The 17,500-nt window shown below is 42.4% G+C and overlaps 2 protein-coding genes across 2 annotated transcripts in view; both read left to right on the forward strand.

Moving 5' to 3' along the window:
- prmt3 (protein arginine methyltransferase 3) overlaps positions 1-801 on the forward strand; it is a 103,218-nt gene extending 102,417 nt beyond the window's left edge. The window contains exon 16 of the mRNA XM_063187878.1: positions 1-801. This exon is cut by the window's left edge and continues 3 nt beyond it. Within this exon, the coding sequence (XP_063043948.1) occupies positions 1-107 (107 nt within the window). The 3' untranslated portion in view covers positions 108-801.
- A 2,711-nt stretch (positions 802-3,512) lies between these two features.
- slc6a5 (solute carrier family 6 member 5) overlaps positions 3,513-17,500 on the forward strand; it is a 35,744-nt gene continuing 21,756 nt past the window's right edge. The window contains exons 1-9 of the mRNA XM_063188284.1: positions 3,513-3,545; positions 3,789-4,283; positions 5,373-5,523; positions 6,303-6,434; positions 6,618-6,791; positions 7,655-7,805; positions 8,209-8,341; positions 11,070-11,204; positions 14,272-14,375. Of these exons, the coding sequence (XP_063044354.1) occupies positions 3,513-3,545; positions 3,789-4,283; positions 5,373-5,523; positions 6,303-6,434; positions 6,618-6,791; positions 7,655-7,805; positions 8,209-8,341; positions 11,070-11,204; positions 14,272-14,375 (1,508 nt within the window). The remainder of the gene's footprint in view (positions 3,546-3,788; positions 4,284-5,372; positions 5,524-6,302; positions 6,435-6,617; positions 6,792-7,654; positions 7,806-8,208; positions 8,342-11,069; positions 11,205-14,271; positions 14,376-17,500) is intronic.

The raw sequence follows: 17,500 nt of genomic DNA on the forward strand, positions 1-17,500 counted from the left end.
AGGACTTAACGGGGAAGATCACAGTCCGTAAGAACAGGAAGGATCCTCGTTCCCTAATCGTCACCCTAGAACTCGCCAATCGCAAGCAGACATACAGTCTTCAGTGAAGCCCACGACACGACCCCGCTGTCATCGCGAACCATGACCCCACCCTCGTCACGACCACGACCCCACCTTCATCAGTGAAGCCCACGACACGACACCACCGACCGTCATCATTTAACCAACTGCTGCCTGCCGCATTATTGAATTCCCTCACAGACACTCTAAGACTGAGCATGTACAGACATGCTGTTTGAATATGGTGTCCACAGGACTCTTGATCTCAACTCTGCTCTGCGTTCAAGTCAAGACCCCTCAAACCAGGCTGGTGTGGACACTGGAATGTCAGCTCCTGTCTCCAACGGAGAAAAAAACTGTAAAGGAAGATCATATAGGTTGCAGTGGTCAGTGCATGAATTCAAGACCCCTGCTCTTGATGAGTTAATGGTTGATATCAGAGACAAGCAGAATCTGTTACCAGTGTTTGTAGTGGAAATGAAATGGTTTTGTGTGGCTTTACGGCCTGAAATGGGGAATTATCTTCAAGTTGTTGTGCCTGTAAATTTGCAGACAGTGTTTTTTTTTGCTGGCATACAGACATGCACACACAACAGAACAACACTGCTGACGAGAGCCTGGCCTTACATTTCAGGTTTTCCACCAGATTATGTCATTGAAGCGTTTCTGTTAGTTTCGTCAAGAAAACTTTCTTTCTGAACTTCTGAACCGAACAATAAAGGTTTTTTTTTTCCCACGTCATGCTTTTGTTGCGTGTACGATTGTGTGTAATTTGCAACCATATAAAATAGTTAAGAAAATAATAACGCAAATGCTACTTGGACTAATTATGTATAAACCTGATGCTGATTATTTCCACTGAAGACAGCCTTGCAGTGAGTGGCAAAACTCCTGCTGCCTGTCCTGCTGACCTGCGTGCAGCACGAGCCACCGTTGCCTCTGACGGGGCTTGCAATCGAAGTCCCACTTTCCCCTCGCCATCTCCGACTGTGACCCTCCCTCCCACCCCTTCCTTATCGCGCTCAGTCGTGTTTGTGGGAAAACGGCTGAGTGATGAATTAATTATATCGGCCGGTTGTTTAATTAACGACCATCTGATCACAAGGACTATTATCTTGGGTCAAAGAGGGTTACGCGAAGCTCGGAGGCGTGTGGGTCTTTTATCCTCTATTTGGCCGCGGGACTGCATAAACTCCGCAATAGGCCTATGCAGAGAATATGCAAAGGAATGCCGTTTGAGTAATTGAAAAGGAAAATCGTCTCTGCTCCACCCTTGGTGTCAATTGTCTTTTTATGTGTGAACTGAATCCATGTTGTCCTACCACATTCATAAAACTAAAAAACGTGTTTTTTTTGTCTATGATAAAATATTTAATTTCTATGGACTGTATCACAGTGGAGAAGCCTGTGTGGTGCTGCTGTCTGTGGGGAAAAAAGTCAAGGTGCCAAAGGGGGAGCGGGAAAGAGGTGCAGAAATCAATTATAATTATTCTCTGTTGACAAAGTAATTAAACCTCTCGTGGAGAGAGCTAATCCACTGCCGGGTACCCTTATCACTGGTGCGCGCAGATTTATGATCCTCGCGCCACTGCGGAGTGCTTTTCAGGTGATTACGACAATGGTCATAAGGTTTCAAACAGCCTCCACAGAATTACCCAGCAACACTGAAGCTCATGACTGACTGATTAGTAATGTGGTGGAAAATAAAGGGAAAAAGTTGAGCGACCATAAGTATGCGTTATGGTTAGAAAGAGGAAAATGTAGTTAAGAATGGCCATGGCATTGCGCATTGCAGAGGTGTGTGAAATCTAGCATTCTATCTTCATGTCGCATTAGTCTGGTGCTGTCTTTAGTCCGCAGATCCCAGCTAAAAATAGAACCGCACGTTTTACTCGCTTGCGTAAAAGTTGAACAAATGAGTAGTCGGTCATGAAGACCTCGCCCACTTCACGAGCTTTGATCAACTTGGATGTTGGTGACGCAAAAAGAAACGCAGGACTCGGTTTTATGGCTCCTGTCCACACGAGCGCAGAAGTTGTAAATTAACATTCTCTCTTGAACTTGTTTATCGTTTCAATGTTGAATCGCACTTTCAGCAATAAACTACAATTGACTGAATGAAAGGGAATAAATCAACCTACCCAATATGATTACATGTAACTTTGGTTCACACAGCCGAAAGTTGCCAACAAAAGCGATGATAGGATATCCCACGTCCCTCGAGCAAGTTTAAAAGCGTCTGTTCTAGAGGAAACTAGACCAAATATAACCTATAGAAGCATTGAAAATAGCAACCGGGTGAATCAGTGTGTCCGTTAGACTTGTTTGCTTAGTCTAAGTTTGCGCATCCTCCAACACGAGCGACAGATGAGGCTCTATGCATATTCCTGTGGGACAAGTTTATTAATCAGGCGCGAACGGACGCGACTCAAACACGCAGACTCCAGCAGGCGTGTGACACTAGCCCACGTACGTCTTCGCTTGTTGCCCCTTTAAAATCAGAATTCAAGGCCAATGATTTATCAAACTCCTATTATCAAGAAAATGTCACGCGAAGGGCACCTTGCTATGCACTGACGCAAACCCGATCTTAGCCACTGAGATATAGAAAGCGTTGGACTTAGCAGAGCCTAATTCAGTCTGCCTTCAGTCTTTACAGCTGTTTTTTCTGCCTTTGACCTGTATACCTGCACTCTGCACAAATGGTGAGTACACTGTTATTTAACCATTTCTTTTAAATAGTGACGTTATGCTTGTGAACATCAGCCCATTCATACATTGTATATATTTGAGTTTCTTTTTAAGGCGAGTTCACGTGTAGTGGAAGTAGCGGATTGCTGCAGAGTGAACTGTCCATGGTGCTGAAATGCTGCCGCGGTTGTTTTTACTCATTCACAGCAGAAGCATGCAGAAACTTCACAGAGCCGCGTATTATACACATCAAGACTACATTGCGGATTTTGTAGCTTTTTTTGGTTTCCAGACCAAAGTACAGACTACGGAAGCATTTCTCCCAGTGGACAACTTCGCTTTTCATGTAGCACTAGGCCTATTATTTAGCGTTTGCTTACATGCAGCAATTCATTTTTTTTAGTTTTCAATTTCACAATCTCCGAGAAGTATTTGAAAGGTTGGTTAAGCAAAGATCCTCTTTATTGTTTTACTTCTAATGTAAGTTAAATGTACACCAGCTGAACTATTTCGTTAAAGGGATCGCCGTGATTACACCGCTTTCTATCCTCTTGGGCAACACACATTTAATTGCTTGTGTAATTTTCGATGTTTTACCGGGACCGCACTCTCCGATGCAGTAATACAGGGATTGATGCCTGCCGCGGGGGAGAGAGTCTGCACCGAGCCCGCCAGCTTGTCTATTGCCCATAAAATCAGGGGATGTGCCGCGTTGAATGACAGCGGGGAAATGAGGCGTAAAATTAAAGAATCTTTCTGTAATGGTAAAAGCTAAGGCCAAACAGAAACCGGCCGTGAGCTGAAAACCAAAGACGCGAGAAGAGGTTTTAAACACGATTAAAAAACAACGTTTGCTTGGACAGAAAAATGTAATTTGATCATTTTTTGTCCAAGTGTTGTGCTGATTCAGCTCCTACAGATGAATTCACGTGCTCGGCGATAACTTTTTTTTGGTAGCCTACAACGCTGCTTTTAAAAAACTGCAGAAGTATGCATTTGAAATAGTAGCCTGTTAACAGTCGGGTATATTCTTTCAGGATTTCAACGAACAAAAAGACATGTTGAGACAACCTGCCAACAGTCCCGCCGGTTTTGGCTCACCTCATCCAGAAGGAGCGGTTGGAGTTACAACTAGCAAACCGGAGAATGGCCATGGCATGCCTTCCGAATCGCATGTGGCACCACAGCCACCACCGCCAGTCAACGAAAGAAAAACTTTCTGTCCCATAGAAAATAAACCTGGAGAAACGGATTCCAATAAAGCCTATGGGACGTTTAAAAATGCTGCACCGGCTGTCCCGGTGCCCGTTAATCCTGCCCTCCGCACGGATTCCGCTCCCTCCGTACCGCCACCGATGGACGGTACAGGATTTCAGGGGAATGCTATGCCTGACGCAATGGCTAATCAAGGTGCAATGAGAACCGCTGCGGAGCAAAACAATGCCACCGGCAATTGGACAACTATGAGCCAGACCACCATCATACTGGGTACAGATGGCAACACGTCTGTTCTGTCTGGCACAGTAACCGGGGTAAGTTGTTGTGAATGAACGTTTCATTAATCTTTTCACCAGATGTTGAGGTATATGTTGGCTGTGTGTGTATATACAATAGGGCTGAAAAGAAATCAACATCCGTGCCAGAAATCTGTAGTAAAAAAAAACACATCAGTGTTTCGTAATTTATATTACTCTGCAGTGCGTTGCAGGAGGATAGGCTGTTGCCTGAAGCATCTGTGTTGGGATTTTGTCTCATGATTCACTCTGGTTCTGCGCAGCCGTAATGAAGTTTCCCTGCGTTTTGCCATATCAGCACATGTGTGAACTACTGCTACTGTACTCTTATTTTGAACATAATATAACCTACGTTTGAGCTATACTTTTATACGAATCCTGGGTGGTTTGTAAATGATTTTGACGATTATATGTAGCATTCTGTTGAATTCTAACGGCACGCGCCATTGTTTCCCAAATGAACATGTGTGAAATAATTGTACTGATGGGACAAAGGGGAAGTCCTGGCTGTTCTTGAATTGTAATTGATCGTGCGATGTATGTGTGAGGTAGGCTAAACTGGACAGTGGTTGCGTGATGGAAATGATGAATTACTCCCAGATTTCAATAACATTTTCACAATGAAAAGAAATTTACATTTTATGTTGGCCTATTGAACGTTGGATTTGCATTGTTTCGTTCGATTGATTTCAAGCTTTTTTTTAAAATTACGCACGGGTATATCCCGATGTTATTGCAATGCTCTCGTGCAGGTGAGGGCTTCCCCAGGGCGAGTGTTTTCTCCCCAGGGATTAGTTTCTGTTGGCCACTTGTGCTGCTGGATAGATAATGCATTACATAAGCCCGCAGTGCCACATTGACCACAATGCTTTCGGCCATCCCTGGCCAAATGTAACAGTGTGCGTAAATGCAATTGCTTTTCACACATCAACGAAAACGTTGTGTAAAATGTATTTCCCTTCTCTGTATGCAAAACATGTCGTATTCGTATCTACAGTGATGTATACCATGCTGCATTGAACATGCTTGTTTGATGGAGTGAGTGTTGGAGTGGACACGGAGGCTGTAGGAAGACTCATGCCAATATCAATGAACTGTCTCTCGTAGGATACTGTGGAGGATGACGATGATGGAGATGAGAACAAGGCCAGGGGAAACTGGTCTAGTAAATTGGATTTCATCTTGTCTATGGTTGGATATGCAGTGGGCTTGGGAAACGTGTGGAGGTTTCCCTACCTTGCCTTCCAGAATGGAGGAGGTAAGGGAAGAAGGCAGGGTCAATGGCAGCTGCAACGAATTGGATAGCCTACCCACAGGGACCATCAACTTGTAACATGGATAATTATGTCACATTAGCCAGTTTACATTTTGGTGTAACGAAATCCACGACCACAGAAATTGCGTAATCAAAACTGCTGGATAGCCTGCCGATGGCTCCTTACGTAACACACCGGACACTTTGTCGCAAAGCATTGCCCATATCACTCATAATAGCTTTTCCGATGGCCTACTCGAGATCTATACTAGATAATAAACTATCTGTTAGTATTCGTTACAAAATGCATTGTCCTATTTTCTTTTTTGTGACCATAATATATTCTATATTTTATTATTCAATATATGATAATAATAATAATAATAACAATAATATTAATATTAATAATAATAATAATAATAATAATAATAATAATAAACTCTTCCAACCAGCCTGCTAGTGTGTGCTATGGCATCACAATTATGGCCATATTATTATTATTATTATTATTATTATTATTATTATTATCATTATTATAGCCTATATGGTGTGTTTCCGCTGTTGTATTGTATAGGTTATTCAAACCAAATGCTACGCGTCTAGGCCTATTTGAATCAGTTGGCGAATTGTGTTCTGGCGCATTTTTGTCTGCAAATACGCACTAGTTGGGTCTGAATTCTAACATATGGCCTACACGTGTAGGCTAGTTCAAGTTTAGTTTCATGAACGTTGGCACACCTTTGAATGTCTTCACAGTGGGCCTATGTGTTCTTTTTGCATAGGTGCTTTCTTGATACCCTACCTGACAATGTTAGGCATCGCCGGGATTCCCATCTTTTTAATGGAGGTTGTGCTGGGTCAATTTTCCAGCCAAGGCCCAGTGTCAGTGTGGAAGGCCATTCCAGCACTGCAAGGTAAACTACATTTATGCCGTCTGAAAAGTTTTGCCTTCCCATGGGTAATAATTCCTCACCCCTGATTGGCAAAATAAAATTGAAATAATAACACAAAATATCTGCGTCATACTGAGGAATTGCAATGGACTTTTGATTTCCTTAAGAGTAATTTTCATATCTCGTCTCATTCATTTATTTTAGGTTGCGGGATTGCCATGTTGATTATATCTGTCTTGATAGCCATATACTATAACATTATTATGTGCTGGACACTGTACTACCTGTTCACTTCGTTGAAGGGCTCACTACCATGGGCTAACTGTAAGAATGACTGGAACACAGTGGACTGTAAAGACAAAGACATGCTCCTCTTGGGTAAGGATGAGCTGCGTTTTTTTCTCTCTCTCCCTCTATCTTTTTTTCTTTTACTAATGCGCAATGCGCAACCCGCTGTCCCACCTCTGGGTTTTCACTAACCTTCTCAGGCTGACACGTTATGACCTGCAATTTATCTGTGGGGGGCTTTGTGCAGACATTTTTAAAGAGGCAAAACCACCTTGTAGCCCACAGACAAAGACTCTTTCTATTAAAAAAATAATAAAATAAAACAGGTCCATGTGTTGTCACCCTGCAATCAATAGGCCCATCAAAAAAGTTTAACTATTAAAAAAAAAAAGACGATTGGTATTGTTAATGTTGCGTTTTATCTAGTAAGCAATGGAAAAGACTATGTGGACGGATATTTCTGACTTATTTTTTGGCAGCTATAATATATGTTTTAAAAAAATCGTCAATGGTCAAATGAACTTCTCTATTATCAAATTCATCGAAAAAAACGCAGATTTTGTAGCTGCAAATAATAGAAGAGCAGCGCTTCTGCGCTTTGTTTTAGTGAATTCAGCAGAAAAAGTGCTTGCTTGACAAATTTACTGTAAAACGCTGCTGCTCTGCCGCAGTGTCTTTGACCGCCCCCCTCTGGACCCACTTGGTATTTTTATATTAGTCCTCATAATATAAGGGTTAGAAATGCGGCATTCCCCTCTGAGCAATTCTTAAATAAAAAATAACAACTAAAGGAAATAGAAATAAGCCAATTAAAAAAAGTATTTTAAAGTTTTATGCTCAGTTTTTTTTTCCGAAGGTGGTGTCCTCATTTCTGTGGTAGACTATTTGTCATGTTAATGTTATGGCTATTTGAAATCAACACTGGGTGATGTGTGGATGTTCTATTCTCTCAGACACGTGTATCCTGCGGGATAGGAGCACTCCTGTTGTTAAAAACACCTCATTCTGCCTGTCTGCCGGTGCCGCTGGCAATCTGACCAGACTTTTAAATATGACAGTCAATGAGAACAAAACTTATGTCAGCCCCAGCGAGGAATACTTCAAGTAAGTTAATGCATCAAGTAAGTGAATCAATCACATCTGTTCAGTTGCTCATCATCCCGTCCTGAAGATTTTGAATTAAATGTGGCCACAGAGCCTAATAAAAGTTCTTTGGTTGGTCTAATGTGAACATAATTGAGTAGACTGACCCATGGGTTGTCTAAGCTATGGTTTGCCTTTTTTCTTTGAATGTAAATAATGTTTGATGTAGCCTATGTACCATGACTTCTCTAATAAAACAATTTATACCTGTGTGTAAAGATTCTGCTGTGTGGAATGTGATATTACATGGTTCTGCGATTATATATAGTAAACATGGTGATTAAACATACTAAATTTGAAAATATTAACATTGTGAAATACTGTATTTACCAGCATAAGATAATGGAAACTTTTCTTATTCCAGGTACAATGTGCTTCACATTTCCAAGGGACTGGAATACCCAGGTGATATTCGGTGGCCTTTGGCTCTCTGCCTCTTTCTGGCCTGGGTTATTGTCTATGTCTCTCTGGCTAAAGGAATTAAGTCATCAGGGAAGGTAAGTCAGCCTTTTACTTCAACTAAAGTCAGCATTTTTCAGCAACAAAACACACTCTTGTCACTCTTCTGACATGCAAAATAAATAGATTAGCAATATTAAGACATCAAACATTTTGAATGTCACTGTTTTTTTTTTCTCTTTGCCACGTGGCAAGTTGTTGCCTATGTGAATGTTGCCCTAATTTACTGACCTATTTGACCTGTAGCCAAACCTCAACAGTCCTATCCAACAGTTCACGAGAGGAGAGGAGAGGAGAGGAGGACAGGGACAGGGACAGGGACCAAAGAGTAGACACTAGCGCCATCTTGTGGAAATGAACCAATGTTGCACTCATGATCATACTCCTATTTTAGAATGCATTAGAACAGTGTTTCCCAACCTTTTTTGACTCGTGTACCCCCTAAGCCTTTTTGTTGTACCTTGAGTACCCCCTATCCCATGCTCTCTATATATATTCCTTTCTCCCAGGATGACTACTCTATTCAATTGTCATTGTCACATTTTTCCGCGTACCCCCTGAGATGTGCTCGCGTACCCCTAGTGGTACACGTACCCCTGGTTGGGAAACACTGCATTAGAATACAGAAATTACTATACTGTGGACCTATATAAATGCAAACGTCTACTACAGTACTAACATCTATTAGGATATTCTAGGATTTAGATGTTTCATTGTTCTTTATTATCACAAGTTGTGTTGCCAATCACAGATTTCATAGCGATGCATCACCAGACTGCTGCTGCCACCTAGTGCCTTTAGTGCGTTACGACAGGGGTTCCCATCATTTTCCAACTTGGGGCCCTCTTGAAATGTTCACAAATGTTCGGGCCCACCTCTGACCCAATAAGCGATACAGCTCAAATGGATAGTCAACATGTCAGCAATAGGCTACAGCAACCAATATTATTTAGAGTTTTAGGAAATGATTTAAGGGCCCATGTGTGCACTACACTCCAGGCCCACAGTTTGGGAGTCACTCAGATATGACAATGAAGTGAAAGAAACCAGCTGATGTAACACTTTAGAATAACTACCCAAAAAAGCTTTATAAACACTTAATTGTGGCTTCATGCCTTCTGGTCTTTGGAGGAGAAACTTCCAGGACCGATGCGACTGCGCTGTGTCTGCTGCGTTAACATAGTATTTCTTGCCCCTTTATAAACATTTGTTAATATGTTATTGATAATTAGTTCATTATTTATAAAGTGTTTATAAAGCTGTGAATAAGTAGTTATTCTAAATTATTATATGGTGTGACGTCATCGGTCGAATGCTCCATTCATTTCAATGGGGCTCCCCAACGTTCGCACGTCTGTTATTTTTCGATAACGGACGGGTTGGTCTATAACAGACCGCTGTCAATGGCAACAAGACTTTTCACTGCTAAAGCGACTTTTCAACAAGACTCTAATCAGCTGCTGTGATATAGACAACACAGTTGTCCTGGCTACCTAGCTGTTGCCTACCGGTGTTCCACAACGGCACTGTTTTGTTTTGCGCAGCAACAATCTTTTGACATTAAAAACTATAATAGACTTAACATTAAATAGGCCTAAAGAAATGTCCCCGCCATGTGTGAATCATTTAAGTATATCCATATAATAAGCGGGTTAACTTTCGGCGAGTCGGTCGCTTTGTGGAATAGCAGCACTTCAGAGAGAACAAGACCCCTCCGCTCCGCGTCGGGGTCTAAAGATTCCCTCTGTCGTGCTGCTATTCCACGGTAGCGACCTTCTCGCCGAACGTTAACCCTTACGTGTTACCCCAGCGGATGCATGAGGCTAATTTATTACCACAAAATCGCCATTTCACACTGAAGAAGGGTGCAAGCCCGAAACGTTTGTGAGGCGATTCAAAAAAACACAAAAAGGAATCTGATGAGTGCTTCTTTATTCATTTATTTTTTTGAGATTTTTTTTAGTTCATTTATTGACAAAGTCAAGCACCCAGTGTAGAGAATTAGACTATGGTTGAGCGCGCTTCCTGCTCCTTCTTATTTATCACCACCAAATATTTCACATATTGAAATATTACATTTGTATGAAGAAGGGTCCATCCTCCCCGTTCAGGTATGAACTTTCTGACCTACGGCCAGGGGCATACACTGGTTCGAAATGTCTTGCTTTTGTGTGTAGTGAAGTGATGATGAACTGGACGACAGGTTTGAAGAAGGGAAGGGAAATGTATACATTGGCCCTTTAAATGAGACACTCACTTTCATATCTGGAGAACTGCTCTTTGGCCATGTTGAAGTTCTGATTAGATTCAGAGCTTACTGGATAACTCTGTAGAACTGTGATGAAATAGAATTAGATCAATATTCATGGAGTGCTCCATAAAACAGTTTTGTGTGTTTGTTGAACACACACACACACACACACACACACACACACACACACACACACACACACACACACACACACACACACACGCACGCACACACGGGCACGCACAAGCACAAGTACACGCACAAGGGCACGCTCAAGCACAAGTACACGCACACCTACACACGAACACACACACGAACACACGCACACACAGAGTATGCACACACACACACACACACACACACACACACACACACACACACACACACACACACACACACACACACACACACACAGAGTACGCACACACAGAGTATGCACACACACACACACACACACACACACACACACACAGAGTACGCACACACACAGCGTTGCTCTTGTGTGCCCTCTGCAGGTGGTGTACTTCACTGCAACCTTCCCCTACGTGGTTCTGGTTATCCTGCTCATCAGAGGCGTGACTCTGCCTGGAGCCTTCGATGGCATACTCTACTTCATCACGCCCAAATGGGAGAAGCTCAACGATGCCAAGGTACACATACAGTACAATACGGCATACTATGGCTGTCTGTTGCAGTGAGTGTGTTGATATCATTCTGGAATTTGAATTATAACTCAAGCCTGTTTCAGACTCCTCCTTCAGTTGCAGGACACGTACAGTCAGCGGGGGGTGGCGGTACCCAAACAGCCACCACGCCCCCCTGAAACGACCCCTTGGAGCGCTCAACGTATATTTCGCCCAGGCTGAAATGTCCGTAATCTGAATTGTCAGTACGTGTCCTGCAACTGAAGTCAAAGAGTCTAAACAGACCTTGAGAGTGAACGTTTTAGGGTGTAAAAAGAAAATGTTGACGTGCAGAACAATTTGGTTGAAATAATAATAATACTAATAATAATACTTTCGTTTTATATAGCGCCTTTCAAAACACCCAAGGACGCTTCACAGAGTGTTGTGTTGGAAAGTGTGAGTGTGTGTGCGCGTCAGTGTGTGAGCGTGTGTGTGAATGCATGTAACTGAAAGTGCTTGTGGAACTAGCAGCCATAAGCCTCCAGGAAGAGATGTGTCTTAAGGTGTTGCTTAAACATGGCCAGTGAAGGGGCATTCTGGATGTGGTCGGGCAGATTGTTCCAAAGAATGGGAGCAGCAACATGGAAGGCTCTGTCACTGGTGGCCTTGAGCCTGGTACGAGGGACGATCAGCTGGCCCTTGGAAGAGGACCGCAGGGATCTTGAGGGGTCATAGGGATGAAGGAGGTCTGTGAGGTAGTGGGGTGCCAGACCATGGAGGGACTTGAAGGTTAGGAGGAGGACTTTGTAGGTAATGCGTGACTTGATGGGGAGCCAGTGAAGCTGCTTGAGTATGGGGGTGATGTGCTGTCAGGGTCTAGTGCCTGTTATGATCCTGGCAGCAGAGTTCTGGACATATTGCAGTCTGTCTAGGGCCTTGTTGGGTAGACCAAGCAGGATGGCATTACAATAGTCCAGACGGGAGGAGATGAAGGAGTGAGTGAGCGTCTCCGTAACTGTCTTAGAGAGTGAAGGCCTGAGTCTGGAGATGTTTCGGAAATGGATTGAAGATCATATAGATGATTAGTAGAGCTGATCAGGCCCATAAGACATGGGGACTGAGCATGAGGTCATAAAAGACATTTTCAGGGTTTGCTCGTGATACCATAGGCTTTCGTTTGAGTCTTAAACTTTAACTTTAATCTTAAACTGTAAGATGTGGAGATGCTCATTGTTTGACCTTGGAGGTCAACTTGAGGTTTTAAGGTAGCCAACAGGTAATTTCCATATATAGAAGCCAAAATGAGTGAAATTTAGGATCTACATGTGCAGGGGCGTAATGAGACATTGTCAAATACAGAGGTCAAATACTGCACGCTGTACTGCATACTGTACATTTAGAATGCTTTGAAACTGTTACGTTCATTTTCATTAATCACTGCCTTGAGGATGCGTTCCGGTAAACTTCCGGTGAACTTCCGGCAAACCACCTGCAATCACGTCAGATCACACAACTTCCAGACCATAAATACGAAATGAAATGGTACTATTATGTGATGGTCAGGACCAGGCTGGCTCCAGACATCACCAGCTATCATTTAAGATGTGGAGGTGTTCTCAGTTTTTACATGGACATGCTTTTGTTGGGATAAAATAGTTAATGTTTAGCAGGTGCACACATAGCTTAAAGTTTTTGTATACGACACTGTATCTTTAAAGGGGCACAATGTAGGATGACGTCGTTTGCGCAGGGCCCATGGGCATGCCTGTCTCAAAATCTACACAGTCATGAAAAAATACTGTTGAAGTAAATTCGCTGTGAGACTATTTTTCATCACGGAATGCCAGCAGTTGATGCAAATCTGAATACGGTATGTAACGCGATGTTTCAAATGAAAAGTCTTCACCACAGCAACTCGTTCGGACCGCGCTGTCAAAAGTCGCATGTGGAGTTTTTCTGACAGCGGACCGTGGAAGTGGTCGCGAGATCCATCGTTCACTTACTAATGACTCGCATAAGCATTGGCTGACTCGGGACCGTGATGAATTAAACTTTTAATCCTACCTGGAGCCCCTTTAAGGATCAATATAAAACTTCTACTGTAGGCTATATTTTGCATCATGTAGGCTTATAGTACATATATGTACTACAAGCCTACATGATGCAAACATTTGTTCAGAATGCGACAGCAACAATCTGAAACAGATTCTCTAAAACTTCTAAGTGTTTAGAATTGTAGTTCAATTCAGACTCAAAGGGGCTGTGTGTGGAATGGAGGGGAGTTGGGGGTTGTGGGGTGTTGTATTGTATTGTACAAATTCTATAAAAGGCAGAGACTGCAAACAATGAAGCAATTTCGCTCAGCAGTTTGTAACACTTTTAATTGCCTGAAAAAGGTCTCAGGCTGTAGCTTGTCTTCAGTCTAAGTAATGAGGATTTCATCTTGAATGTCAAAGGAAAACTGCAGTGTGCTTGCTTGTTATAGTTTTGCAAAGCTCTGCTTTTTAAATTTCAGTCAATCATTATTATTATACAATGTGCTTAATCTTCTTCTTCTTCTTCTTCTTCTTCTTCTTCTTCTTCTTCTTCTTCTTCTTCTTCTTCTTCTTCTTCTTCTTCTTCTTCTTCTTCTTCTTCTTCTTCTTCTTCTTCTTCTTCTTCTTCTTCTTCTTCTTCTTCTTCTTCTTCTTCTATTTTGCTTTTGTCAGGATGATTAATTAGTGTTCTTTCTATCTGAAGCCTGTGAATAGTGAAGGTCATCTGTGTGAAGGCCATTGTGTTTTAAAAGGCCATCATGACACCTCAACACAAATCCCTCTATGACCATGACTGCACCTCACTGCAGAACCTGTGCATTCTTCAATTTTTTGTTATTAGTATCCTGTATTTTTACAGAATTTTTACTCATTATTATTTTTTATTATTATTATTAACAAACACAACAACAGCAAGGATGATCATGCCTGAAGCAATACTGTGAAATTGAAAAAAAAAATAGTTCATTCATGAATTCATTCATGAATTCATTCAATAATTCATTGATATTACCTCATCTGTGTTACGTTCTGTGGCTCTCTTGCTCCCCTTGCAGGTGTGGAAGGATGCTGCAACCCAGATCTTCTTCTCCCTGTCGGCCGCCTGGGGAGGCCTCATCACTCTCTCCTCCTACAACAAGTTCCACAACAACTGCTACAGGTACATTACCTCTCCAGATTAACAACTGCTACACGTCACCACCTCTCCAGATCAACAACTGCTAGAGGTACACTACCTCTCCAGATTAACAACTGCTACAGATACACGTCACCACCTCTCCAGATTAACAGGTACACTACCTCTCCAGATTAACAACTGCTACAGGTACACGGCACCACCTCTCCAGATTAACAGGTACACTACCTCTCCAGATTAACAACTGCCACAATTACACTACCTCTCTAGATTAACAACTGCTACAATTACACTACCTATCCAGATCAACAACTGCTACACATACACGTCACCACCTCTCCAGATTAACAACTGCTACAGGTACACTACCTCTCCAGATTAACAACTGCTACAATTACACTACCTCTCCAGATTAACAACTGCTACAGGTACACGGCACCACCTCTCCAGATTAACAACTGCTACAATTACACTACCTCTCCAGATTAACAACTGCTACAGGTACACTACCTCTCCAGATTAACAACTGCTACAATTACACTACCTCTCCAGATTAACAGGTACACTACCTCTCCAGATTAACAACTCATACAGATACACTACCTCTCCACATTAACAGGTACACTACCTCTCCATAATAACTCTGGATTTGCTGCTTATTTTCTGTGAATACTTCTACCGGTACGGTAATCAGTTGAAAGCAAGCTTTGACTCCGATGAAGACGCACTGCATCGAAACCTTAGTCGTGCTTGCACCACAATAAAGAACAGCAAAACGTATCCTGTGTGCTCCAGTCATCCTTGGCCCAGTCTCCTTTGAAGTGGACCAGCTTGCTTTCAACTGAATACAGTCCCAGACTGTGAGCACCAAAAAGGTTAGACCGCAAGTGATCTCCTGTCCTAAACTTCTACCGGTAACTCAAGCACTGGAATCCCTAACCTCACATTTTCTAGTTATTTGGACATTTTCAAGATTGTCTTATTGTTGCATGCAATTCCTTGACTGTATGTCCCACTCCCACTACTACATGCCCAAACCCAAGGAAGAACATTTCACAATGAGTGGGTATACTAAAGGGAAGATGATTGCCAGAGTGGGTATACTAAAGGGAAGATGATTGCCAGAGTGGGTATACTAAAGGGAAGATGATTGCCAGTTGGGTTTGGGACCGAGGCCTCCAGGGTAACAACCGCTCTGCCTGCTAATCCAAAGAGCCAGGGTAGGTAGCATGGCTGTCGAGACAGAACTACAGCCGCAGTGATGGTCAGGTCACGCCACCACAGACTGGAACAAGAATGGGTAACACTTTACTTGACGCCAGTGTCATAGGCATAACAGTGTCATGGCACAGTCATGCATGTGTCATAAACATTATGTCCATGTCATAAACATTTTATGACGGTCGTCTTTGCCAACCGAATGTCACTTAAGGCCAACAGTCAAAAAATGTTTATGACATGGAAATAAAGTTTATGACTTATCTATGACTATGACACTATGACACTGTAATGACATGCATATGACACCGGCGTCAAGTAAAGTGTTACCCAAGAATGAATCTCTACATTTCCTGACTGCATGTCAGGAGGGGTAGCAATTGCTTAGAAATACAGTATGTTACATTTAAGGCCAGGGTGCGATTTGTAGGGGGGGAATGGGGTTATTGTCCCCCCTTCTGGTCTTGATATCGCCACTTTTTCCACATGATTTTATCACAGTTCAATGTAATTCCATTGATATTGCTTAAAATCTGAAACATATCCCCCTTCTGGTTTTCCGACAAATCACACACTGTTTAAGGCCATAGGTTTTGGCATAGCTTTAGTTAGGTGGCCGGGTGATACATCTGGAGATTCAGAGAAATCAGCATATGCAATACCAGTATGCCATAGTCGGTATAAAATGTATACATGGTGCATATATGTAAGACCCAGTCACAAATTATACATAGGAACAGGACTCTAAATTAACTTTTTTCCATCACCAGCCGAAATGCCCAGAAGGTATTGCTCTTACTCTTAAGGTAATTATCTACTAGATTGCCTGATGAAGGTACCGAAACGTTCATTAAAGAAAAACAGCGGAATGGTCAGTGTGCGGGATTTTTATTCAAATTAATCTTACCAGCAAAAGACACTCACTGATGGGTCAAGGTGGCCAGTAAGTTGGTATTTTTTACCACCCAAACTGAGACTGTCACCAGCATTTTGGCTGGTGTTAATTTAGAGCCTGGTATCTATATAGGCCTGCTCCAGTATACGTAGTAACATAGGCCTGCTCCAGTGTACATAGTCATATAGGCCTGCTCCAGTATAATATGCCTGCTTCAGTTTCATGTCTTGTGGTGAGATGGAAGATGAGGAAAGGTCCCAGAGAAGCATAAACACACAGGGTGTATTCCAATATGCGACCTTGCGTCCTCCACTTGTGCTTGTGGCCTCACCCCGCCTCCTGGCCCCTAATCCGTGGTGAATACAATAACGTTGCCCAGTTGTCAGTCTAGCCACAACAACTTTTGGGGCAGTATTCTTCATTCACCATTCAGGTTGCAAATGAGAAAATTGCCTTACAATTGAGCTTTTGTGAGATATTGAAGTATAATGCTTTTTAATGCTGTTTAGGTAACACTTTATTTTAGGTACGAGGCCACAAGCACAAGTGGAGGCCACAAGGTTGCACACACAGATGCAAATCCACATCCCAATGCTGGTTCCTCTTGGCACCACTAGAGGACACTAGTTATCAATTGAATTGGAAATAACCTTGGCCCATTTACAGTGCAGACATCACAATCACCAGAGGCAGAAATATAGGCCATCGCCCGTTTGAAGTTTGAGTTCATTCTAACTCTGCCTCTCAGAGATCTGAAATTCTAAACAGGATCTATTTTCAGAACAGTAACAAAAGCTGAATTTTTTTGTTCGGAATAATTATGAGTGTTTTACTTTTCGCAAGGTTTTCCAATGCCCCTGGTCCCTCTGTGGAACTAACAGTGTATGAAGTCTTTTCCATGTGCAGCACACATCACAAGCCACAGTCCTAATTAGAGAATCCATTTTCAGCATCAGACACCACTGGCTGCCTTTTTAACACCTCTCTATCTATAGTGTGTTTCCTCACACGTCTCACAAGTTCACATCTACTCTGT

This window comes from Engraulis encrasicolus, chromosome 22 (assembly GCF_034702125.1).
Source record: "Engraulis encrasicolus isolate BLACKSEA-1 chromosome 22, IST_EnEncr_1.0, whole genome shotgun sequence".
In the NCBI taxonomy this organism is placed as follows: Eukaryota; Metazoa; Chordata; class Actinopteri; order Clupeiformes; family Engraulidae; genus Engraulis; species Engraulis encrasicolus.